This window comes from Haemorhous mexicanus, chromosome 3 (assembly GCF_027477595.1).
Source record: "Haemorhous mexicanus isolate bHaeMex1 chromosome 3, bHaeMex1.pri, whole genome shotgun sequence".
Lineage (NCBI taxonomy): Eukaryota > Metazoa > Chordata > Aves > Passeriformes > Fringillidae > Haemorhous > Haemorhous mexicanus.
This window is the reverse complement of record NC_082343.1, coordinates 62775741-62801418: the sequence shown is the minus strand read 5'-3', so window position 1 is coordinate 62801418 and position 25678 is coordinate 62775741. Positions and strand designations below refer to the sequence as shown.

The 25678-nt window shown below is 38.5% G+C and overlaps 1 protein-coding gene across 4 annotated transcripts in view; it reads left to right on the top strand.

Annotated features, from left to right (window-relative positions):
* Positions 1-20811, top strand: part of TMEM200A (transmembrane protein 200A) — a 79133-nt gene extending 58322 nt beyond the window's left edge. For 3 of the 4 annotated variants that reach the window (XM_059842110.1, XM_059842109.1, XM_059842112.1), the window contains one exon: positions 17642-20811. In XM_059842110.1, the coding sequence (XP_059698093.1) occupies positions 17658-19133 (1476 nt within the window). In that variant the 5' untranslated portion in view covers positions 17642-17657 and the 3' untranslated portion in view covers positions 19134-20811. Of the gene's footprint in view, positions 1-14147; positions 14171-17641 lie in introns of those variants that run through there. The other variant, XM_059842111.1, reaches the window with a different exon arrangement.
* Positions 20812-25678: the final 4867 nt, after the last annotated feature.

The window sequence follows — 25678 nt, the reverse complement described above, 5'->3', positions numbered from 1 at the left end:
GCAAACTGGACTGCTATAAATAAAGAGTGAAAAATGCAAAGATTTTGTCCCAAAATAATGACAGGATGATTCCTATAAACACATTAGGGAAGTGAACAGTATGACCTCTGTATTCTTGTTTGATATGGTTTTTCTTCTTTTTGCATTGATAAAGGCTGTTAGGCAGTAAAGCCCTATTGATCTACAGACAGCAAAGGGGGGAATTTATCAGTTAAAAGCTTGTCTGAAAATCTAAAATCCAAGTCTTTATAAGACTAACATATGGGGAGAATGAGGCACAAACAAGGAAGGAACAGCTGACCTAGGGAAACAGTTATAACTTAATTTCTTGGTGATTAGTGAATAGGAATTTGAAGACTGTGTTGTAGGGTCAGAGGAGAAGAGCCATGGCTCAGGTAGCAGATTGAATCTGGGAAGATCTAATGCTCAGATGCTTAAAGAGGAACTTTTTTGTAATTGTAAGTTCAGACCCTAAGGTCTGAACTAACTCTCAAAATCTCATAAGTAATTTGGGAACTCAGTTTCCATTTCGAATGAAGATTCCCAGGTAATTTCTGAAAAAGGTTCTGAATCACTTTTCAAAATTTTGCCCTCAGCTTTTTTATGCATTAATTGCTCCATAAAGGGGAAATGCATATTCGACTTTAGGAAGTGGTTAAATTCTGCTGGTGATAATCTGATGATGTTGATGTCATTTTTATAGCTGTATTCCTGAACATGACTTTGTTGATATTGACTAAGAGTAGGTTTTGGTATGGTGGGATCTGGTTATGATTTTACAGTAAGAAGCATGAGTCAGTACTTTTTAGCTCAGAATAGCATCTCTTTCTTACCCTTTCCACAAGCCAGTACAGTTGGCACTGAATGGATTTAATCTACTTACTTTATCCATGAAATAAAAGGTTCTTAACAATTGAGCTGTAATGCAACCACATGTGCTGTCAAGAGAAAAGGATAAGAAAAAAGATGTTGTGAAGAATATATTCCTTTTGCAGCCTATACAAATCTTAACCTAAATCCCTCCTGACAAACACAGGTTGTTCTCCCTTTGCCTTGTTCTTACTGCCCCTGTTCCTTTTACAGCAACAGGTTTCTGTGATACCAGTTTCAATGAAGTACATGAAGCTGACGTGGGGCATATGGTTAATCAGTGATAAATCAGGGATGCAAATTGTGAACAGCACTCATTGTGAAGGAATGGGAATGGATAAACATATCCTACACTGCAGAAAATCAGAACAGGATTGGATTAATCAGCGCAGCATGTACTAGAAGGAGGCCAGGGCAAGCCCTATTCATTTGAATTTCAGCTTGTCACAGCTCTCCAAGCCAGAGTGTCTGTAATTAAATCAAAAAATCAATGTTAATGCTCGGCTGGGTCACGCAGCTCAAATCAGAAGATAATCAGGAAGTGCTGGAAAATTGAAGGTTTCATACAAATATTCTGTGGGCTGTACTGCACTTCACTAATATTCTTCAGTACTGTTTTTTCAGAGCAAGTGTTACGTGGTGGTGTGATGCAATTAGAGCTGTTTGGCACTTAGCAAGGACAGGTGTCACTATGCTTATTTGTGAGTGTAACAACAGTGGAATGGAATGGAATGGAATGGAATGGAATGGAATGGAATGGAATGGAATGGAATGGAATGGAATAGAATAGAATAGAATAGAATAGAATAGAATAGAATAGAATAGAATAGAATAGAGAAGGGGTGTGGTGCTGTAGCATGTGTGAATTGTTGCATCATGCATGGATTGCAGATTTTCAAGCTAGAAAAACATGGCACATTGGTATCTCAATTTCTGGCCAACTTTCAGAGCTTGCAGGACTTGTGGCTTTTAGAGTGACGTGGATGTCCCAGCAACTCTGAAAGCAGTTTATGTGACACCATGGTCCTGCTTTAGGAGTTGTATGACCTGTGTCATACCTCAGATGAAAAGAAAATTAGATTCTTCTTACAGATACTGATCCTCTGTGAGCAGGATCACATGGAGTATTTATGGCACCAGGGGATGATGATGCTGATGATGTCATTAACATCTGTTAATGATTAATGACTTGTTGAAATGAGTCCAGAGGAAGCTGCAAAGATGGTCAGAGGGTTGGAGCACCCCTCCAATAAATGCAGGCTGAGAGAAGAGAAGGCTCTGGGCAGACCTTACAGCACCTTCATTACCTAAACAGGACCTACAGAAGAGCAGGAGAAGGACTTTTTACGAGGGCATGTAAGGGCATCGGGCAAGGGGAAATCACTTTAAACTGAAAGAGGATGGGTTTAGATTAGATATAAGGAAGAAATCATTTACTATGAGCATGGTGAGGCTCTGGAACTGGTTGTTCAGAAAAGTTGTAGATTCACCATCCCTGGAAGTGTTCAGAGTTGGGTTGGATGAGGCTTTGAGCCATAATCTACTGGAAAATATCCCTGTCCATAGCACGGTGGTTGGAACTAGGAGAACTTGAAGGTCACTTCAACCAAAACTGTTCTGTCAATCTTTGATGATAACAAAAATGCTGTTTACTCACATTTCTATCATGATTTCAATAAAAGTGAGAATATTTTATCAAGAAAGGGTTTTCATGCAAGGGAGTCTTCTTTGGGAAGACCTATGAGCTGGAGAAGCAGTACTTACTTCCAGGCTAGTTTAGAGATCTTACTAGTTCCAAAGCAGGTGGACACATCTGGGTTTGTCTTCTAAGGTCCTGGCTCCATATAATATGCACACACAAACTTCCTGCAAAATGGGTACTTTATTTTGCTGCCCAAGTGGGGATTTTTCCGACTAGGTTTCTGGATCTACATGTCAATTATGAACTGAAAAGTTAGGAAGAGTGCACAGCAGTTGGGTTTGTGTTTGGATATTTAAGTCAGCTTAAATAAAGCAGTTCCTAGTATTGTCTCCCTCCTTTCAGCACGTCTGGCAGTGATGAGCTGAGTGTTGTGCTCCTGTTATGGCAAAGGCATTTAGTAACAGCCCTTAGGAAACCATCAGGGTCAATATTGTCACTGACTGTTCCTAGGATGAGGAAGGCTCCTTCTGTCTGAGTGGCACAAGGCTGCCACGTGTTATCAGTAAGCATGTAATAGAGGTCTACTATACAAGCATCTTTCTGTAGCTTGGAAAATGTGACTTCTAACTATATGGAGGTGGACTGTCCACATGAAAAATCTAGATGCAGCTTTTAACCAATCTGAAGTGCTCAGGGTATTTGTTCGTGGTTGCAGTTTGCAGCAGGATCCTTCAAAGATCCTGTATAAAACATTGCAACAAATAGACATTTGCCAATATTAACAACAACAAAAATACCAAATGGTCTATCCTGTTTTCTGACAGTACAGAAATTATATTTCAAATTATGCAGTAGGCAACTTCTGAATTTAGCTTTCAGTGGCTACAGCAGAAATGTTGAGTGCCCTCTGTTCTGACCCATTCTTTCACCCACTCATCAACTCAGCTGTGAAAAATTGCCAAAGGCTTGTGTTGAACCTTTTCTCAAGTTCACAGTTATTTGAAAGGCAGAAGCATCAGAGTTTGCAGGAACCTGGAATGCTCTCAGTTGGGATATGCCTCTCTTAGAACCACACCCTGGGATGTCAAGGCAGCCTGAGAAGCCACATGCTTGTGTTTCAGGGCAGCCTGGTGGTGTAAGTGTCTGAGGCTGGGGGGCTTGTGACCCACTCTGTCTGGTGGTGGCTGTGCTAGTTGAACTGAACTACTGAACAAGCATAGTCCATGACTTCTGAGAGGACTGCAGCAAGCCTTCTTGCTTCTTGCCGGTGTCTTACTGATACCCTAGGATAAGGAAAATGAAAGAGTAAATGAGACGCCTAAATGAGAAGTACAAATAAAGCACCAGTGAGGTGATTATTTTGGCCTCTGGACAGGTGGTGGTAGATCCTTTCTGTAGAGAAAGAATGGATCTGATGTGATGTGAAAGGAAAAGGAGAATCTTGTTCTGTAAAATCTTGTCCTCCAGCTGAACCTGGAGGATGTGATCAACTGCCAAATCTGCCAGAAGCTGCAAGTGTATCTGACTAGATAACTCCCACAAACCTTACATATTTCCTACAAATCAAACAGTTCTCTAACCAGATGCCTTTTTACTTTCCCTTTTGATTTTATTATCATCTGTCATGTTTTTTCATTGCTTGCATAGGTATCTTTGTTGGTTTCATTTTTTCCTTGCTTTCTAGCATGTTTGCATTTGTTATCTTAACTTTTTTGGCATTTGCCTTGGTTAAATTACATTTTATCTCTGACATTCCAGGCTGTTTGTGCATAGTTGCATGATCTGGTTCATCTTTCTGCATGCTCCTCTACTTCTTTATTCACTTTGTGTGGTCCTCAGTGTTTGCAGCTCTATCAGCCACTATTTCAAATGTCAAGTTCAGTTGTGCAGAACTTTTTTCTTCTGATATTTGCTTTACTAATTCTTGGGCACAGTTTTAGAAAAAAAAACAGTTGTCCTTTTACTTTATCAGCTATCTGGCTTACTGTTACTGCACTTCTTTCATTGCTGTTAAAGTAGTAATCACTTTATTCACATTTTAGTCACATAATGAACTTGAACTCTTGTATAAATATATAAATATGCACACTTATCTAGCTGTCTAACCCATTTACTTTACCCATGGTTTTCTAGGATGTGCCTTTTCTGCAGACTCAGAGGCCTTGAGGTTTTTATAAGGAAAAAGTGAAAGAGCTTAGTAGCTGTGTTCAGAATCAGCACATTATGACAATATCTCACAAAACTGGGGACTGGTTGCACTTCAGGCATGCTCTGGTTGGAGTAATCTGGACAGTCCCAACTGTTCCATAATGTCTGCTATATTTTAAAGCTGCCTCTTACCCCGTACTTACATTAGCTCTGCTGCTGTATTTCCTGTAGGAGGAACATGCGTTGAATCGTGACCTTTGAACACAACTGTGAGAAAAGAGGAATCATAAATAAAGATTTGTTAAAAAGTGTTCTGTATATTTTCTGTGAGTTTTAGTGAATGCCTTCAAATATGCACAGATAATTTTAGTGTTGCTTTTACTTATTGCTTTAACTGCCTAAATAAATCTATTTGAAGTAATTTGGCAATGTGTTGCTAGCCTTCTACTGAAAAAGTAATTAGCTGGTGTCATTGTATTTCACTCTTTCCCCTACACTCTGAACTGAAAACTTTATGGTGAGCTGCTGACAGCTTCCTGTAGCTACACTTTCAGCTTAATCTCCTTCTTCAAATTTCTTTATGCTATTTTTTTACACAGAGTTGGCAGTTTTGCAGTAGTTTGCTAAAAGAAAAAAGAGTAACCCATACTGTATCTGTCGTCATTCAGTAGTCTGCTAAGTTTTACTGACCCTTGCTCTTTTTTCTCTTCAGCAATGTGTTCAGAAATTTGACTAAATGTTTAGACATGCCAGACTGACTGATAGCTACAAATGCTCTGTGATTATCTGAGAAGATTCTAAAGCCAGAAATTTAAATTTTACATTAACTGGAAAATACTGACTATATTTTCTGTGTTTTGGACTTTTGACTTCTTGTTGGAATCATCTCTTAATTGTTTATGCTGTCTATAGTTGTATCACAAATCAACAGTTTTTAACAAGGTGCCTCAAATAATCATGGCTATGCATTCACTTTAGTTTAAATGTTCTGAATTTGTAAGTGCTTGATTCTGAACATTATACTGGCTTTGTGCAAGTCAGGAGAACATTCATTAAGGTAAACTGATATTTATTTCTTTAATTAACAATGACTATGTCCAAGCTAAAGCAAAGTAAGTAAAATATTCATGGCATGAGGTGATGTAGCAGTAAAGTAAATGAGGACCTCAAGGAGCGAAAAAATTACTGCAAGTCTTTGTGAAGAAATTGCAGCCTATAATACATGCTAATAATAGTTTTGCATCTCCTCCTAAATTAAATGTTAGCTAGCATCAGCCAGTGTTGACATCTGTCATGATCACACGAGTCAGCTGAGATAATGTTTTAAATTACAGGGGCAATTACAGGGTAGGTCAAATATGTTAAAACACAGATATATAGGCTTTACAAATGGAGGGCACTGAAAATGCACAATGCACCAGATCAGCCAGCATGTAATCAGCAATGCATCCATTAATAGGTCCTTAACTAGGGCACCACGCCTTAGCTAGCATTACTGGTGATCAGTCCTCATGTGCTAGAAATATTCTAATTTTCCCAAGGCCTGGCAGCCTACTGTTCCACAAGCTGTCTGTTAGGAACTCAGTCTAACTGGAACAACTGAAGGGAAGTGGTTTTCTGCAAAATAGCAGGACTGTAATATGCTGATTCATAGAGGTAAAACGAAGTAAGAGCAATTCAGCCATATAACAGAGGACTAGGTTCTAGGATGAGCTGTGTATGTTTAAAATGTAGGGCAGCAGTATGGAGTGTAGATGTCTGAGGTTAGGGAGGCAGACCTTTTAAGGGTCACAAGTTATGTGCTGTTTGTGATGTCCCTTGTGTGTACAACACTTGGACATTCTGGAAGCAAGTAGAAGTGAGGAGGTAGCAGTTATTCTCTTCTGTTTAGCTGACCTTTCTTCATGTACTACCAAGAAATTGTTTGGCTTTAACCCCCAATTCTGTTCACAGATTTTTGATGGTTAAAGAAAAAAGGGAGTCACTATGCAGGTCACGTGTTGTGTGTAAATGAGTTCTGCTACCAAAGATTCAGTTCCATAAATTTGGCCCACAGTGTTTCAGCATGTCTTTCTCTTAGTGTCTCACTGCTCGTAGGTTACTTTGCTCCCAGTGGGTTCCTTCTGTTCATAGTACCTTTAGGTTTGGGTTCTACAAAGAGAGGGGTTGTTATTATACAAGTGATAATGGAGCTGTTTACAATTACAGAAGAAATTGTTTGTGATGGATAATTTACATAGCAGAAGTGGCTTCATATTTCAAAATTTCTGTTGTTTTACACATGTAAAATAGTAATCTGTGTCTTGAAACTGCTGCCCTTTTGTGTACTTTGTAACTTGTATTTACCCGTCAAAAGGCTAAGTAGCAGTGGATGCTTACAGGTTCTACTGATGCCCCCATGTGGATGTCTGGCAGGATCATTCTAGTCTGCAGTTGAAGACATAATTGAGGTTTACTGTTAATTTACTAATAGTGTATTTCACTGTCATCCATAAATGGACAAAAAAGTTTGACTATGTGGTATACCAGAAGTATTTTTGAACTATGTTTTCTATTCTCTGTGAAATAGTGCTCCACTATCCCTTTTTGTATCTAGCATTTGAAACTATTGTTGACATACTGGAAATAGCATCATACTAACCAGTTTGCTTATTTTTGTGGGATTCTTGAGACCCAAGAAAATTTTCACTCTGTTATTAATGTCCTAATAATAGCTGTGATATAATGATAGCCTAAGTGATTTGATAACAGAGGATAACCTAAACCGCATACACTGATTTTTCTGCCCCTGTGAATGAATATAATGGTATTGTAATTGAGGGCCCACCTGTACCTCTGAATCACCAAAAATTAGTGTTAAGATGCTGGAACTGTCTTTAGATGTGACAGCTCAGGTGCTGTGACCTTGCTAGCGATAACAACAGAGACCTTAGGAGGAGCTGATCTGTGTTGCTACCTGGCAGAGTAGATTAACTTGCATGAAGGTCTGCAGTGTAAGAAACATCCTAATGCTGTGTTTTCAGAAGAGATTTCAGAAGGAAGTGACAGACAGGGTGAGTGTAATGATAGCCTAGGGCCACGGTTGTGCCTTGGCAAATGTTTCTCTTGGCCATATAAGCCCTCACACCTTGTGGCTGGGGTGCTCAGGGACCCCAAATTCCAGTCCTTCTAAAGACCCCTTGCATGGACTTTACTAATGATGTGGAAAGAAGTTTCCTGCTGGTGGAAGGGCCTGGAACTCGGGCCACCTCAATTCCCAGACAAGGATCTTGGCCACTGATTTAAAATCACATTGCCAGGCCTAATGGACAAGTAGCAGGGCTAGGTCTGTGGCTTCCACAGTTACTTTTTGGTCCTAGGTCCTTAAGTTCTGTTGAGCACTTAACATAATTTTTATACTTCTATCACATACTGAGATCTTCTAATACAACTGCTCAGTATAGATAACTAAAGTACTCTTCAGAGTTAGACTCTTGCATTATTTATGGTTAAAAAATTGGTGGTAGGTCTTCTGACAGTAAACACAGCATGCTAACTCCTGCTCCTTTGAGTTTGTGTGTTTTATAGAACAGGAAGTATTTTCTAGGTCAGGGTGAAAGTGCTGCTCAGACATCTTAGTTGTGGAGCATATAGATTTGATTTCGTATCTAATATGGGTATTACTTAAACCTTCTGTGAAATACCTCCTCCATTTTGTTCCTGGTACTGTTTGATCTCAGAGTCATTGGACTTGTATGCAGTGGGCAGTTACAGCTATTAGAACCTATGAATTAACTTGATTAACTGAGCATGTAGTGCAGATAAGGACATTTGTTTGGTGTTTGGTCTTGAGAGCTGCTTGCTGACACATATAAGGTGCATGTCCAGGCTGGAGATTTTGTCTCTGACTAAATCAAGTAACATATTGGTAGTTAAGCTGGAGGATGTGTGAGTGTAAAACAGGAGCCAGAGCACCCCAGCATTGCTGTGCTTTTACCCCCACACCAAGTGTGAGTCACTGTCTTATTCAAAATGTTTTGTTGAAGAATTGAAGAATTGAAGAACCAGCAATTCTAGGGCTTGAAAATTAAGGTATTTCCTAACATTTCCAATCTCGTTTCATGTTTGTTTTTTATTAGGAAACCAAGCTTATCTGGCATGCTAAACCCTTAAGTGTTTAGTCATGCTTTTCCTTTGCAGTAGGCGACAGAGAACAAATCCTTTACTCTGCTTTTGCACATTCAGTCTTTCAGAAACATCTAGAGACCTTTGTAAAATTTATTTCATGAATTGTGGTTGATAACTGGTCTCTGATCTGCATTGTATGAACTTGCTTCACAATTTAGATTAGTTCTGTGCATTTTGGATTTCAGTTTTATGGTTGATAGGTATAGTATTACCTCAGAATTTTCACTTTCTTCTAAAAGAAACTCCTTTTTTTTTTCTTGGTGGTGTCTAAAAGATAAAAACTAAAAAAAACCCAAATTAAAACAAATGCATAAATATCTGCCTGCCTCTTTTACACATTTTAAATTAGTTTGTGCTTATAAAGTGATTATTTCAATAAAATGCTTTACTTTCTCTCGATACTGAAAGTGACAGATTGCATGGCATAAAAGGTTTAAAATAGTTTACTTCTCTTACCTGTAGACTTTTATAAACCAGGATTTCTGTGTACTGAATAGGAATACTATTAATTTGAATGGACAAAAGTATCTAAAATAATTATGAATATTTGGCTAAATAGGCAAGATCTGCTTCCATTTGATTTTCACTAGAAGATGGGTTTACACAAACTAAAGTGCTAAAATAGCTTGGAAACAGATTTTGTCACTTCAGTCATTAAGGGCAGTTGTCACCTTGCTCAGCTTAGGCTAAAAAAATCCTAGCTGTTTTTTAGTTGAAAAACTCTGACAAACTGGATAATGAAAGAAAATAAAAGCAACAGTAAAACCTTGTTATCCGGTTTTTATTTTTCTGTGTGCATATTCTGAGGATTTTTTTTTTCTTCCAGGAAGAACATTTAAAAACTTTATTAATCAATTGCACTTAAAACAACTTTTCTTCAAATAGTGTAAAGCTACTAGCCATTTTTGTTTCCCCAGTCTTTTTTTAGCTCCTTGCTTTTTGCTGTTGGTCTGTAATAGATTTTGGAACAAGATGTGATGTATATGTGCCTAGGAAATGGAAATTTTTATGCATAAGTAAAGGAGTTATAGGTGCACACTTCCAAAAACTAGTTACAGCTCTGAATTTACTGATAATTTAATACAGTGGATACAGAGGTTATGTAAGCATTCCACAAATAAGTAAATGCAGTGCCTGAGATCTTGTATATCTTTAGTTCATCATCTGGGACTTAAACTAAAATGGTGCAGCTAGAGGGAGACGGACAGCTGGGAATTCAGGACGTCACACACGACAGTGGTGGGACAGGTGGGTTCATGCTCTGTGAGACAGGTGTTTTGTGGCCTGAGAACATGTTTGGTTCACTGTATAATGACTGGGAAGCTGTTCTAGGCATAGGAGACTGTGGCAGCCACCTCGTGTTTCCATAGTTTTACATTGGTAAAATCCATGGCTTCTCTAGACTCACACCTGATCTACTGCAGTCTGCCAGTAGACATAGCTGTGGATGGAACAAATTTAAAAGTGAGTTCAGCTGGGCCAGGCAAAAGCTGGCAGACCAAATCTAGGCCAAGTCACAGAGCAGTGTCTTGAAAACAAAATATAGAAACTCAGGTTCCTTCTTTCCCTCTTTGATGTGTGTTCTGTGCTTTTGTGAGTAGCTAACGAGCTCTGTGTAATGCTGCCAGTATTGAATGTTGCTGATTTTGCACAGAATTACAATATATGACCCACTGAAAGGATCAGGCTGAAGGAGAAATAATAGCAAAGAGGATAAGCAGCTCAGGCATTCATCTTTATGCAGTACTGCTGGGTGTTCACCTTACATTTGACCTTGGCATAATAGTTGGAATAATTAATGTATATGGCAGACACTGTAAGTGATGAAGTAATTCAAAAGGGATTTTTTTTTCCCTGTGATTTAAAGTATGGAGTCACAGCACTCCCCAAATCTGACTAACAGGCACTCTCTCTTACCCTACAATTGTATTTATCAGTATTTCTAAGTTTGCAATTTTTAGTTCAAATTCCCTAGTTATTGCTTTATTATTATTTCATGTTAGTTTAGAGCCAAATAAAAGCCCAGGTGGTTTCAAAAAAAGGAGTTTCATATTAATAAAGTGTGAAGAAAGATGTTTGCAGACTGCAGCAAGTTCAGCATGGAGCTCCAGGGAGGCCAGGACCTGAAGCTGTCTTCTGAGAACAGACTGAGCTGAGAAGCTGAATCCTTCAGGGATTCAGCCCTGAAGAAAAGGAGGCTCTGGGAGCACAAACCCCCAGTACCTACAGAGGGGTGATCAAGAAGCCAGAACCAAGCAGATGGTCTTAGGACAGGAGACAGTGACACACACAAGAGGTGCAAACTGGATAAAAGAAGGAACTTTCTCCCCCTGAAGGAGAGAAAAAGATTTCTAAAGGAAATAGAGGGTTGTATTACTGCCAACAGAAATGGAATCCTTGTGATGACTTGGGTATTGATCAGTTGTATCTATGTAAGAATGGTCTGGTCACTGTCCAGCTGAAAGAATTACTTAATATTAATTAAGTATAACTTTGTTAGACTAGTTTGGTGCTTTGGTATGAGTTTCATTTTCTCCTCCTCCAAATAACAGTGGAGAGTCAAGGTTTTCTTATGGTAATTGCTATGGTTTGGTGTAATTTTATAACTTTTCTGATAATAACTGAGTTGTTGTGCAGACACTTACTGTAAGAGCTTGAGGACAGCTAAGTTAGGAAGTTAGGTCACTCACAGGCATACTTGTACTTTCCTTGCCATGCTTTAGTACAAGGCAGTGGACTGTCATAATGATCATGATTAAGAGTGCCGTGGTCCAGTTTTACTAATGAAACACAGTGAATTTGAGTGCAAACAGGTATTTGATATATCCACTGTGGATTCAGTGTGTCTCCTTCAAATACCTGCCACAACTGAAATTTGCATCCAAGTCGCTTTGATAGAAAGAAACTGTGAACCCTTTGTACAATGCAAAGGTACCCTTTGTGTGTACTTCAAAATGACACAGTATAGTTGTAAAAATATGTATAAAAATGAGATCTTGTAACTCTCATTAAAGCCTGGACTTGTGTTTTAAAAATTAATTTTCCCTTCTTAGTTTGTTTGAGTTCCCCAGTCTGTATAGTAGGACAGTGAAAAAGTTCTGATGTGCCGTGTCCAGTTATTTTTCACAGATTCTGCAGAGGTAACTGCTGGGCCTCTGTGGTCTTGCTTTAACCAGTGCAGTGCAGATTTGAAAACCACTGCCAGATCTAGATTTTTAAAATAACTGGATCACTGTCAGACTTCAGATTTCCCAACAGATGTGTCCTTAATAGTAAACTTTTATTTTTCAGTTATGATTGAAAGATGTGGCTGTTTAACATGGCACTATTGTAAAGCAGATCCAGACTGTTGGATACAGCTGCATGGTCTACCAACATCTAGGGAACCTTCTCTTTCAGTGTCTGCAGTGGACTTTCTGCTTACTGCTGCCACTTGGACACCTTGGTGCTCTTGCCTTGCCTGACCTGTGGGCAGCTTGCCTTTCCTCTTTTGTGCTGTGACACTTGCACAATTTGGCCTGCTTCCACAAGCTGATTGGCAACCAGGAGGTTAAAAGGGTGTGATTAGTCCCTAAGCTTATCCCTTTACAGCCTAGAAGAGACACCATTAAAGGGAATTTGAACCCAAATGGGTTGGATTCTCCTGGAGATTTCAAAGCTTTAATGTTTTAAATGTCACATCCTTGGCTTTTGCTAGCATGACTTTGAAATACCAGCTGAAGTTATGAAGATTTTCAGTGCCACATTCCACGTGCTTTCTTCTCACCTATCATCAATTAAAGTGAAATTAAAATACCCCATAATCATGAATGCAAGGTTTTTGTTTGCTTGCTTTGTTTTTTAATCTGTTGAGCCAGGCCATTGATGAATGGATAGGAGAAGGGAGAATCGTTGTAAGGTGGTCCTGTTGGTGTGCTGGGCTGTTGGAGGGGCTGCTTGTTAATCTCTGCTAAATAAAAAATTGCTGATAAATAAAATTGTAAGTTGAGATGGTTTTCTCTGCTTCTTGTGGAACTGCTCTCTGTTTGACTATTGCTGTATAGTCTCTACCAGAACGATTAATCCCTTTGGGCCTATAAAGTTGGATATTTTTACCCTTGGAATAGAACAGATTGTACCAGATAACTTCTGTGCAGAGATAGCATATTGATATGTATACATTGTTCATCAAGAGAAAGTATAGATGTGTTAAATACAACTTAATTTGTTTACTCAGTTGCGTTTTCTCTTATGATTTTGTCATTTGCATTCTTGATTATGAGAAACATTTTATGAGTAAACAGTCTGTCACCTCCATAATTTCTGGGATTCTACGTTTATCAAATGTAAAAGAAAATTTCCCTGATATTAAAATTTGTGTTCTTGTAAAAATTCAAAATTTAGTAACTTAAATTATAACAAATCAAATACTTATTATACAAATTATAATAAATCAAATATTTCCCAAATACTGTTGGGAAATAAATTTCCTAATAAGCTAAAATAGTCAGATAGGAAATGCTACAGTAATAGAAATCAGATTCTGATTTCACACGCTACTTCTTACTGCAGTAATGTTTAATTTTTTTGCTGACACACAAGAATTGAACTTTTCAGAAAGCTTTACATCAAGTTAAACTACAAGGAAATAGCGTGTACAGTTCTGATAATTTCACATAATTCTCAGTCATTTTTCAAAGAATAAATGAGAGAAAAAAAGTTTGCTTTCCGTCTTTGCTGGGAAGAATTTAAAATTAAATGAAAATCTCTGTATAATTCAAATTATTTTGCACATATTCAAAAGACTTAAGTTGTAGGTAGAAGTAAGAACTTATATAATACCAAAATAGTTGAACAAACTAGATAAGGCATTAGTTTTCAGGCATTTAAAGTAGAAGCCTCAAGCTTTTAAGCTTACTGCAAGTAGAGAGTTGGTAATAGTTACTGAGAGATTAATTAGATTTTTAATATTTAGGCCATCTCTGAAAAAAAAGTTATTTGGCAGCAGTCCAGTTGTGGTCATTAGGCAGGGAAGATGCCTATTAAGGTGATGGCCTCTTAGGTCAAAGAGAGAAATAAATGGCACGGGATTGAGAAGTTAGTTGGAACTACTAGAAGATGCTATGAAATCAATTCCTTCCAGTTGCTCTGTGCTCTGCAGCCACCAAAGGGGCTGAGCAGAACACTTGCTGCGCTCCTGCCCCATCAACCACTTGACGCAGTGCCCTGAAGTCCCTTTCAATTGTCCTGACACTCCTTTTTCACTCTGATCCCTGCCAGCCTGGAGTATCAGCCGTGGGCAGTACTCAGAGGGCTGAGTCAGCCCAGGCAGTCTCTCAGCGATGTCCCGTACCCACGCCCCAGGTAGGAAGCAGACTTCCCTGTGGGATGGGTCTGGTTGACATATGGGGCCCTCTGTTCCCTCAGAAGGGAGTCACCCACTACAGCTGCCCTTCTTTTCTTCTTGATGTCAGAGGTGCTGACCCGTGTGACAGACAGAGTGTAATTGGGAGGCTCCCTGGGCAGATACAGTTTTCTTCTGTATCCTCTGGATCCAGGGCCTCATACCTGTTCTGAAGTGGCACCAGGGTAGGGATGGGGATCTGGAGGAATTTTTATTACCTCCCCAAATAGGGACCCCTTTCCACTCCCCTTCATCCACCAGGTGTCCTTCTATTGCCTGGCAGTTGGAGGCATGGGAGTCCTGTGACTCCTGGTGGGCCTCCCTCAAGGATGGAAAGGTGGAACTCCACCAATCTATTTCTATATTAAACAGCATTTGATGAGTAGCACTCATATTATGCCTGGTATGTGACAAAACGAAACAGATTTGCAGAATAAAATCATATGTATCTACAACATCTATTATAAACACAGTATTTTCTAAAATATTGTTTTCTTATTAATATGCACTTCATTGTAATTGGTTTGGTAAAGATGCCAGCATGAAGTGAAACCATCTCATACCAATATGTATTTTAACACTATTGATTTTATTAGCTGCAGAAAAGATCAAAATTGGCTTATTGCAAATTATTATTTACAAACCTGATTGTGATTTTTTTTCTGTGAAAGAAGGTACAATAATATTGATGTGAAGTCAAGAAATAGGAAAGGGACTCTTCCTATGGACAGAATACGCTTGTGTCTTTTGGCAGCCAGACTTTTTTCTCCCCTGAGCCCAATTTCTGATGCAGTTGAAAGGAAGAGAGGATTATGTTCCCCTGAAATCACAGAATCATAGAATGGTTTGGAACCCAGCTGTGTGCCTTGCTTACTTTCTCGCTTTCAGAAACCTCAATTTCTGTCCTTCAAGTAATAGGTAATAATGAATTTGAGATATGGTTTCCCAGTTTCTGCAAAATTTGCAAACAAGAACTTTTTACAGAAAGATATCCCCAGATGTAATGTTTTTATTTGCTCTGCTTTTTGGAATTAGAGGGGAGATCTTGCTAGAGGTACGTTTAAAATATTTAGTAGATGTAGTAGAGGCAAGCTTTTTCTGTTCACCCTTTGGTGCAATTCAGGTAGCTGTGATAAGCACAGAACAGTACATAAAATAAGAAATCCTGCCAACAGGCACTGTGTGAATTTAGCACTAAACTGCTGTACCTGTGCCCTTCCTTGGCAGCCCTGAGAAGGAGCAGAGTGGGTTTGTGTGTGCCTGTAAAATACCACATGAATATGGAAACTCCTTGTTCACCACAAAGGTCTGGCAATTGCAAAAGATTCATGGAAGAAACTAGATTATAGCTAAATGATTTTACATTTCAGTAAAGAGGTGCTGTAATTATTTAAATTTATTTAATAGAGAAAACTAATTATATTTAATTGAGTCATGACAAAATACAACATCTTTTGTAATGACTAAGTCCTGTTTATTTCTGTCCAGACATTCAAAACATTGTTTTACAAAATAATGAGCTTTTGTTTTGGCTGAAACCCATAAACATGTAAGCACATGAGAAAGTTTGAAAGACTATCAATGTCAAATAACTCTCTTAGAAGTATTTAAAAATTTTTGTCTTAAAAAAAATATTGAAGCATTCAAGACATTAATTTGCACTGAAGTATGGAAATTGTCCAGGTAGCATCAAAAAGGAAAAGAATTACAAAGTCTGAAAATTCCCAGAGAGATTATGAACATGAAACCTGAGAGTACAAGTGAAATTTCTGAGATTTTTGGAATAATGTTACGATTTCTCTTACAAAAATTCAGAAAATGCAGTGTACTTATCAGCCTTTTCAAATCTTTTCTTTGTAAAGGAAAGGTTTCCCAGAAAGAGAGGAAGCCCTCTGTCCTTTAATAGGGTGCAAGGAGGGAGTTCAGGTTGTTGGTCTTTCTGTCTGTCATCTGAATTGCTGTTTCCAGTTTCCTTCCATTTAGCCACCTATTTCAAATGCCTTATTAATTTCATAATCCAGTTCATATTTGGTGGGTGGGGCCGACTGCTGTTTGTAGATGTGCTTATGGGACACCTGCTTGCAGTGCTGGAAATCTGTGATAGTGTCATACCATAACAGAGTCTGTCTGCTTCTCCTAAAACAGGAGAGCTAATTTATTTTTTTTTCCCCCCAGAGGTGCCCTGCTAAAATTTAAAACAAAATGACAAGTTTGAGAGACCTAATGAAAAAGGTCACTGCCTGTAAATTGCAAGCAGTCACTGATTTGCTTTGCCTCTGCTTTTCAGCACCTCTCTTTGTTCACTCAGTCCCACTTTGGTTTTGCTTCTTAAACCGCCCCCAGCTTTGACACAGAGCCTTTTCCTCTGCAGCAGGCTGTCAGCCTTTCTTTATCTCTGAGCATAATAACACTACCAAAGAGGACATAATTTTTTCATACCTAACTTATAGTATCTTAATTTTACTCTATAATGTCATCTCTCATTAATTCTAATACTAGTTAATTAAGCATGGAAATGATTTTTGAGTCAAAAATGCCTTGTAAAATAGACTTATCCTGAACTGTGTTGTTTCATTTGTTACTTTTGCTCATAAAAACTATCAAATATGACTTTCTCTTTTAAACCCTTGCTGGTTAATGTTTCTCACGTAACAGGCAACCAGGTACCAAAGTAAGTCTAAAATTAAATAAGATTGCCTCATAAAACTAAGGAAATTTGAAATTATTAATTTGAAATTTATGAAAATTTCTTGTGAGATGAAACTTAACAGAGGTTTTTGACCTATAATCCAAGAGGAACAAACAAAGGGGAAAAAATACCTAGATATGTGAGAATCCACCATTATTAAGAAAGGCAAAAATTATTCATTAGCTGAGATTCAGGAAATCTGAATAGACTTGATAAAAGTCTATTTAAATGCTGTAATAAATATGTATGAATATATGCTGAGATCTATCAGGAACGATCTCTTGAAGGGGAAATGTAGAATGAGCTGTAGTCACAGTTATTGTGTCTCAGAAGTTTTAAAAAGAACTAGTAGCTAAAGTGCTAAAATTACTAACAATAATATATTATTGACTTTGCTGCAGACCAGTTAAGAGATAAATTACCTGATAAGACTTAGGGATATTTTATCTTTATTCCTGATATATCACCGCTAAGAGCACTAGCTTTACTGTCTGCATCACTGATGGAAGCTTTATTATCTATATTTACAGCGAAAAAGGACTTCCAGAAAATAATTTTTTTTAGAAGACCATACGAATCTCAAAACTGCAACTATGTCACAACTGGAGCTATTAGTAGTAGCTTTTTATAGTCAGGAGTGTTTTCATTATCAAGAAATATTTTCATATTAACAAAAAACTATTTATTTTTGTAGAGACAGCCTTTGCTTGCCTCAACATTTCTGCTTCTTTTTTTTCTCCAGGGCACAATATAGAACTATGATAGCAACCGGAGGAGTCATAACAGGACTGGCTGCCTTAAAAAGGCAAGACTCTGCCAGATCTCAGCAACATGTAAATCTTGCTGGAGTACCAGTTCCTGAGGAGAAGAAACCAGTTCGACGCCGGCCCAGGACAGATGTAGTAATTGTCAGGGGCAAAATCCGTCTCTATTCTCCATCGGGATTCTTTCTTGTTTTGGGAGTGCTTATCGCATTCTTTGGAATTGCAATGGCCATCCTTGGATACTGGCCCCAGAAGGAACAGCTGTTAGGCTCTGAAGATAATCCCTCTGTAAATGAAACCCGGACCCCAAGAAGCCAAGGAAGCATTTTGCTTCGCTTCTTTGAGCAGCATGTGCACTCGGATAAGATGAAAATGCTGGGCCCTTTCACCATGGGCATTGGAATCTTCATTTTTATTTGTGCAAATGCCATTCTGCATGAAAACCGTGACAAGGAAACAAAAATAATACACATGAGAGACATATACTCCACTGTAATAGACATCCACACCCTGAGGATCAGGGAACAGAAGCAGCTGAGTGGTGCCTTCACTGGCTTGTTGGGGGAGGCAGAACTCCGGCACAGCGGGAGCTCCTGTGCATCACGGCTGGCTGCGAACACGGTTGCGCCTTTCTCTGGCTTCAAGAGTAATCTTAGAATGGATAGTTCTGCTGAAGAAGATGAGATTACCCTAAATGAAGATAGGACCACTAGTAGCCTCCTGCCACCTCTGCTGGCTGAGCAATCTGGTTCAGTCTTTGGACTTTACCCTCACTCCAGCAAGGCTTCAGATGACAAAAGCACTAACTCTATAAAGTGTGAAACAAAATCCATTGTATCTTCTTCCATTAGTGCTTTCACACTGCCAGTAATTAAACTGAATAACTGTGTTATCGATGAACCCAGTATAGACAACATAACTGAGGACTCAGAGATCACCAGGAGTCAGTCTAGAAATCTGTCAATGGATTCTCTGGCCATTCCACTAACTGATACCAATGAATCCTACAGACCGGCTGCTTCCATGCTGCCACGACACAATTCATTTGTGGACACTCCATCTGATCCCTTCAAATCTTCCATGACTCTTGGACCAAGCACAGGGAAGCTTTTATCTCCTGGTGCTGCCAGGAAGCAGTTTGGTTCCAACACATCTTTGCATCTTCTGTCTTCACATTCTAAGTCCCTGGACTTGGACAGGGGTCCGTCTACGCTCACTGTGCAAGCTGAACAAAGGAAACACCCCAGCTGGCCCAGACTGGATCGGAGCAACAGTAAAGGCTATATGAAACTAGAAAACAAGGAGGACCCAATGGATAGGTTACTTGTGCCACAAGCAGCAGCCAAGAAAGACTTTACTAATAAGGAAAAGCTTCTCATGATATCAAGATCTCATAATAATTTGAGTTTCGAACATGATGAGTTTTTGAGTAACAACCTGAAGCGAGGAACTTCTGAAACAAGATTTTAATATTTAAATTGCAATTTAGAAGATATCATATGGTATTTTTTAAAAAAGCATTTTGACAAGTGTTTCCTTTTCGGTGAGACTGTACAAGCCTGTTCTTAACCAAATGCTTAATAACCCATTAAAATTGGCTTGTGTGAACAGAGATCATCATTGTAAAACCAAGGGTTTCTTGTCTTAGTAACATTCGGCTGCAATACTGTACATTGTCATTGCTCAGACAGTTTTGTTACAACCGATTCCAATTATTCCCAAGTCACTATCTCTTTTGTTCTATATAAGCATGTTACTTTTCACCAAAAGAGACTTCATTAGGAAAAAAAGCTCAATTTGCCCCTAAGTTCTCTTGATTTAAAGACTGCAAGAGACTGAAAGCAGTGGTCTTGTGGTCTAGAATGGGAACTGAACAGGAGCAGGTACTGGAATTGTGAAATCCAGAGCTTTATTCCTAGGTGTTGTCTTTCACATGCAGTACATCTCAGTAACTGCAGTCTTGCCCTTGTCATAGTGAGAAACTTGTTTACATTCTGGGGTGGGTGGACAGAAAAGAGTGGATATAATGAAACCATTTTTGTGAATTCACTGTAATTGATCAAGCTGAATACCAGTGTTGTGAATTATTAACTATGCTTTGTACAATAATCTTTCTACATCCATTATAATTTAATCCTGTAATTTTGGAAAAGCATACATAAAGTAAGAAATCTGAATTTTTTTCTGAGGTTAAGTCTCTAAACCACTTTGATTGGCAGCAGTTTTAAAATCAAAATAGAAGATTCAATAAGATCTTAGGAAGATGATGAATGCCAACAGGATTTTAGAAACATGGTGTATAATAAGATGATATTGTAACTTGCATCTGAAGGCAGTAATGGAGAATGAATATATTGCCTCTCATTACAGTAACAAGATGCTAAATAACTAGACCTCTGTGTTCGAAATACTGATACAAAGCATACAATTCAATACATATACTAACATAGTATGAAAGCCCCTTGCCTAGATTTTGATTTATATATTTCACATAATTATTGGTATGATGGTTTACCGAAGGCTTAGCTGTGTCAATTTGCATTACAAGATTTTGCAAAAGGAATTGACATTTAAAACAATGTTTTTCTCACCAAAGCAAGCTTCACAGTTGACAGTTGTAGGCTATTGCTAAAGAAAAGGAGAATTGGAGTGTGCATATCAGAAGGTTTTCATGTATTTCATTGCTGTTTAGGCCATGATTCTGCTATTACAGCCACGCTAGAGAATGTCCCTTCAAAGCTGCAAGGCTCACCCAACAGGGTGTTGGTCTTAATTGGTCAGATATTGATATATTCACTTACCCTAAGTACTCAGGAATTATTTTTAATGGCTTTTCCCAAAAAGAGTCAAGCTTGTTAAAGTGTTGTAATTTCTCAATTACTTAGATTATGAAAGATCAAGGATAAAATACCTACTCTTTTTTTTTTTTTAATGAAATACTCAGCTCCGTATTTCAACTGCGCAGTGTTTATGTATCAGGAGCATTACTTGCTCAGTGAGTTTAGGCATAGTGTTAACTGTTAGAACCTCAAGCCTATATATTGTAACAGAGTTGGCTAAATATTTTGCTATGAAGCTTTTAATAACTCACTGGTTTGTGTTCTTAAGACATTTGCTATTTTTTGCAATAAAATGTCTCTCTACACAAGTCCGTTGTAAGATCTGTTTTTTCCTCCATGATCTCTAATCTTACATACCAAAGTGTAATTTGGTATCATGACACTGTACACAACATTGTGCCTAAATGACTAGCCTGCCACAAGATATTTCTTCATGAGTAATTGATTTCATGTCTACACATGGAAAGGCTGAATGCTTTTTTTACCAATGAAATGTGAAATGTATTCAAAGTGGTTTTGCTATGAGAAACTTTGTATGAAAAGAACATCGTGCTCTTTTTAGTTTGGCAGTAGGTAGTATTTTAAAAATGGAAAACACAATTAAAGATTTGAGTGATGTAAGCTTTTTATTTCCTTAGTAGCTACATTAAATCACAGCTTAAAAGACTTTTCACATACTATCATATGTGGGACTGGTAGTTCCTTTTAAGTGTAGCAGGGGATGAACTTTTAATTTTAACACAGGTAGTAGGTACTGAAAAATGTACTCACTTGGGAAAAATTGACCAAGGTAAGGCTATCAAAATAGCACCATATAAAGAAACTTCATGCCTGACATACAAACTACAAAAATGTTCCCATATTAGCATAAAATGAAGTATTTCATTCAGATAATCATAGGATTCACTGTTGGGGTTGAAAGTGACTTGTGGAATTCATCTTGTCCACCCCCCTTCCTGTTCAGGCAGGGATGTCTCACAATGTAGAGCTGGTTGCCCAGAACTGTGTTAAGGTGGTTTTTGCATAACCCCAAGGAGAGTGGCTTCACAACCTTACTTTGTGACCTCTGCTGGTGCTTGGTCACCCTCATAGTGGAAAAGATTATCTAATGGTCATAGGCACCCTCCTGTGTTTCATTTTGTGCCCTTGTCCTGACTCTTTCCAGAGCCTGGCTCCTTCTTTTTTGTACCTCCTTTAGGTATTTATACAAGATGGTTCAGCCATTCCTCATAGGTCCCTTCATCTTCTTTGTGGCCCTTCACACAATCAGCTCCAGTGTGTCCATGCCTTTCTTGTTCTGAGGAGACCAGAACTGGCCCAGCACTCCAGATGGGGCCTCACCAGTGCATTGTTGAGGGGAAGGCTCACCTTCCTTCAGGATTCATGTAGGACATTGCATAGTTGCATATTCCTTAGGCAGTTCCAACTCGAGCTCAGGTTGGGAAAACTTGTAAAAGTTCAAGAGGCCTGAACATAGTCAGACATCAGAAACTGAAGTAGGGCAAAGATGTCTGGATGCTTTGCAATACACAGGGGTATACAGGAACCTTAGAGTGGCCAAAATGGGAGCCATGTGCTCTGGGCAAGTAAGGATCTGATAAAGACAAAAGCATGTCTTAAATTGTATCTTTAGTCTATAAATATCTTATTCAGTTTCTGATACTGTTCACAGACCTTTTTTAAAATTTGATTTTCATTATGGATGTGCAGTCCCACAATGAGTTTCTCAGATTCACTGCAGGGTGAAAAAGAAACCAAAGTCACAACAGTTTTGTCATCAGAGGAAATAATTGTGGAGCTACACCACAAACTTTTTCCTAGAATAAGAAGCTAAATCTTACATCTATTCAGAGGACCTATTATGGTTCTGCATCCTTTATATGTAGTAACTAAAAAAAAAATAAAATTTAGATCATACAAAAAATGAGTTTTGTTCTTCCTCCCCCTAAGACTATTAAAAGATGTACTTTCTACTTCTTAGATAAGCTTCTTAATCACTGCCTGTGGATCAGACTGATGGTTACATCTGCCCCTCCTGAACAAAGCACATTTTTTGGGCAAGTTTCATCAGGAAATAAAGAGCAGCACTCTACAAGGATAGGGTTACAATGCTGGGTTACAATCTCTTCCAGAATTGCTTCTGTATTTTACATGAAGTGGTTGCTGGATAAAATCCTTGAAACAGGGCTTGGGTTCTTGACAGGTTGATAGTTTAACTACTCCCTGGTGATTCCAATTTACTCTCCCTGGGAGGCAAGGAACCAATCCCTTCTTGCAGAGCAGAGCCGAGTTGAGCAGGAGGGATTGACAAATGCTTTCAGCTGCTCAGTTGTACATGGCCTAAGGGATGGGAAGGCATGAGTTTTCTCAGCAGCAGAAGGGCTTTGGCACTGTGTTACTCATCCTGATGGCTGTCCTAAGGCTGGAGCTGTGTAAAGGATGGAAGGGTGATCTGGCACCCTCAGGATGGTTTTGGAAGAAAGTGGAATTTTATGTTTTTAACTGAGCAGAATTGTTGAGGTTGCCAGGTTTGGAGGTAGACATCTACAACTGTCCTGCCTCTTACATTACCTAAATAATTTTTTTTTTTTTTTTTTTTTTTTTTTTGCAGCTATATCATATTGCTTTTCTCAGATCCCAAGTTGATTTTGCTCATTCTTAAAATGCAGCATTGGTGTTCCTATAGTTTCTGCTGAGAGAAATTTGGGAAATAGGATTAACCTGCTGCAGCAGCTTCTCTCTGCAAAGAGTTTCATTCTGCTTATGGAGTTTCTGGATTGCTTTAATCTTATACTCTTAAATGATTTCTTTCTATGAACTTTTTTCTAATCCTTTCCAGGAAATTCTGCCTTCATCTTCCCAGCACTTTTTTTTTTTTTTTTGAGGTAATTTTCCTACCAAATATGGTATTGTAATGAGCAAGTATAAATCTTCTAGCAAGACTGTGCATGTGTATATGAGAGTGCAAATGGAATAAGTAGCCTATTACAATGTAGGAGTGCTTCAATTAGTATGATTTGGCTACTCAAGGGCAAGCCCTTTGTCTAAATCTTTTCAAATTAAACTCAGGAGCAAATTGATTGCAGTTAGCACAACTATTCTGTATAACTTTCAAGTGACTCTTATTAATTCCTCCATCCATATTCTGTGTATGGCCATATTGGTTTGTATTTCAGGATTCGGTATCTGAAATAAACCTCAAGTATTTTATACATTCAGTAAAGCCCATTTCTTAATAATATTACTTTTCTGTGTAACAGTTGGCAGAATTGCAGCTCTAAGTCTCATTAGGAATGGAAATGGGATAGTTAGAATACTTTTATTTTAGAATAGCCAGCAGGTCAAGGGAGGGGATTCTGCCCCTCTGCTCTGCTCTGTGAAGTCCCACCTGCAGTGCTGCATCCAGCTCTGGGGTCCCAGCACAGGAAGGACATGGACCTCTTAGAGTGAGTCCAAAGGAGGTCACCAAGTTGATCAGAGGGCTGGAGCACCTCTGAGCACCTTTCCTATGAGGAAAGGCTGAGAGAATTGGGATGGTTCAGCGTGGAAAAGAGAAGGCTTCAGGGTGACCTAGTTGTGGCTTTCCAGTACCCGAAGACAGCACACTAGAAAGATGGAGCAAGACTATTTACAAGAGCACACAGTGATAGGATGATGGGACATGTGTTCAAATTGACAGCGAGTAGGCTTAAATTAATTAGGAAAAAATGTTTACTGTGAGGGTGGTGAGACACTAGCATGTATTGCCAGGAGAAGTTGTGGATGCCTTATTCCTGGAGGTGTTCAAGGCCTGGCTGAATGGTGCTCTGAGCAACCTGGTGAGTTGAAGGTGTCCCTGCCCATGGCAGAGGGTTTGGAACTAGATGATCTTTAAGATTCCCCTCCAAGCCAAATTAAAAAAAAAAAAAAAAAAATTCATTGACATTGAAATAAAGCATCTCACTGTTTTAAATAAAAATCTGTGTGTTTAATCTGTTGTGTTGGTTCTAATTCAGGTAGGTAATGCTTTAGCAGGAGAGTCATCTACAACCACTGTGAGTTGTCCATAGGAAGAAACATAAAGCCATTGTTTCCCCTTATCAGTTTTTATTCCAGCTAGTGTAATTATTCAGGATAGCAGTCACAGAAACATCTAATCCATTTCTGAATCCCACTAAGCCTTTCAGTTCACTGGTATAATTTCAAAAACTACTGCAGATTAATTATGAGTTGCCAGTAAATATATTTCCCTTATCAGCTGGCAATTCTTATCATCACTGTAATTTCATTGCAACAGCCAAAGGCTCCACTATTAAAAAAAAAATTGTTTCAGGAATAACCTCATATCCCATGTAAATATAGTGATATTTCTGGGGGTTTGTTTTTCATATTTAAAAAGAAATTAATCACTTAATTGGTCAGAACTATCCTGTGATTCACCATACAGCTCGTTTAGCACTAGGATCTTTTTGTTCTCAGAATAGGTTCCTACTTTGTAGGCAATACTGTATCTGGTTTTGGCCTCTAAATTACATGGTTTTTTCACTTTTATTATTATATTCCATTTCATTCCAGCTCATTGGACAATTCAGTTTTCCTTCTGATCTTTTTTATATTGATGACACTTAACTACTCAGTGCCGCCCAACAGGAGTAGATCTGTGCTTGTTGCCAAGGGCTCACTGTCCATCCTGGCTTCACTTTACTAGCTCACATTTAGGATGGCTGGACTGAACATCCTTTGATGATTGAAATATGTTATGGGCTTATGGAGGACAGCTTCTCATTTATTTGCCTCTGCAGGGAGTCCAGTGTGTGCTGTGAGACCTCTTTGGGATGAACTGAAGTGTGATACATGAGGCCAACTTGAAGATTTATTTCAAAGGAACACTACCACCTCAAAAAACCATTTTTCTCAGCCACACCCTCAGTGACTTCTGAGAATTGAATCAGCACAAATGTACATTTTCCATAGATCTGATAATAAATGCCATCTGGTAAGATCAGTTTCATGTCATCCTTTAAAAACATCATTGATTATGTCCCTGAAGCCTTATACGCCCCCTACCAGCCCAATCTACCACCTCATCATTTGATACTCAGCATATTTTTCCTCCAAAGTCTCTTTTCCATTTTGGGTAATGATTTCACATGTGCTACTGTATGAAATGCTTTGCTTAAGTCAGAGCAGATGAGC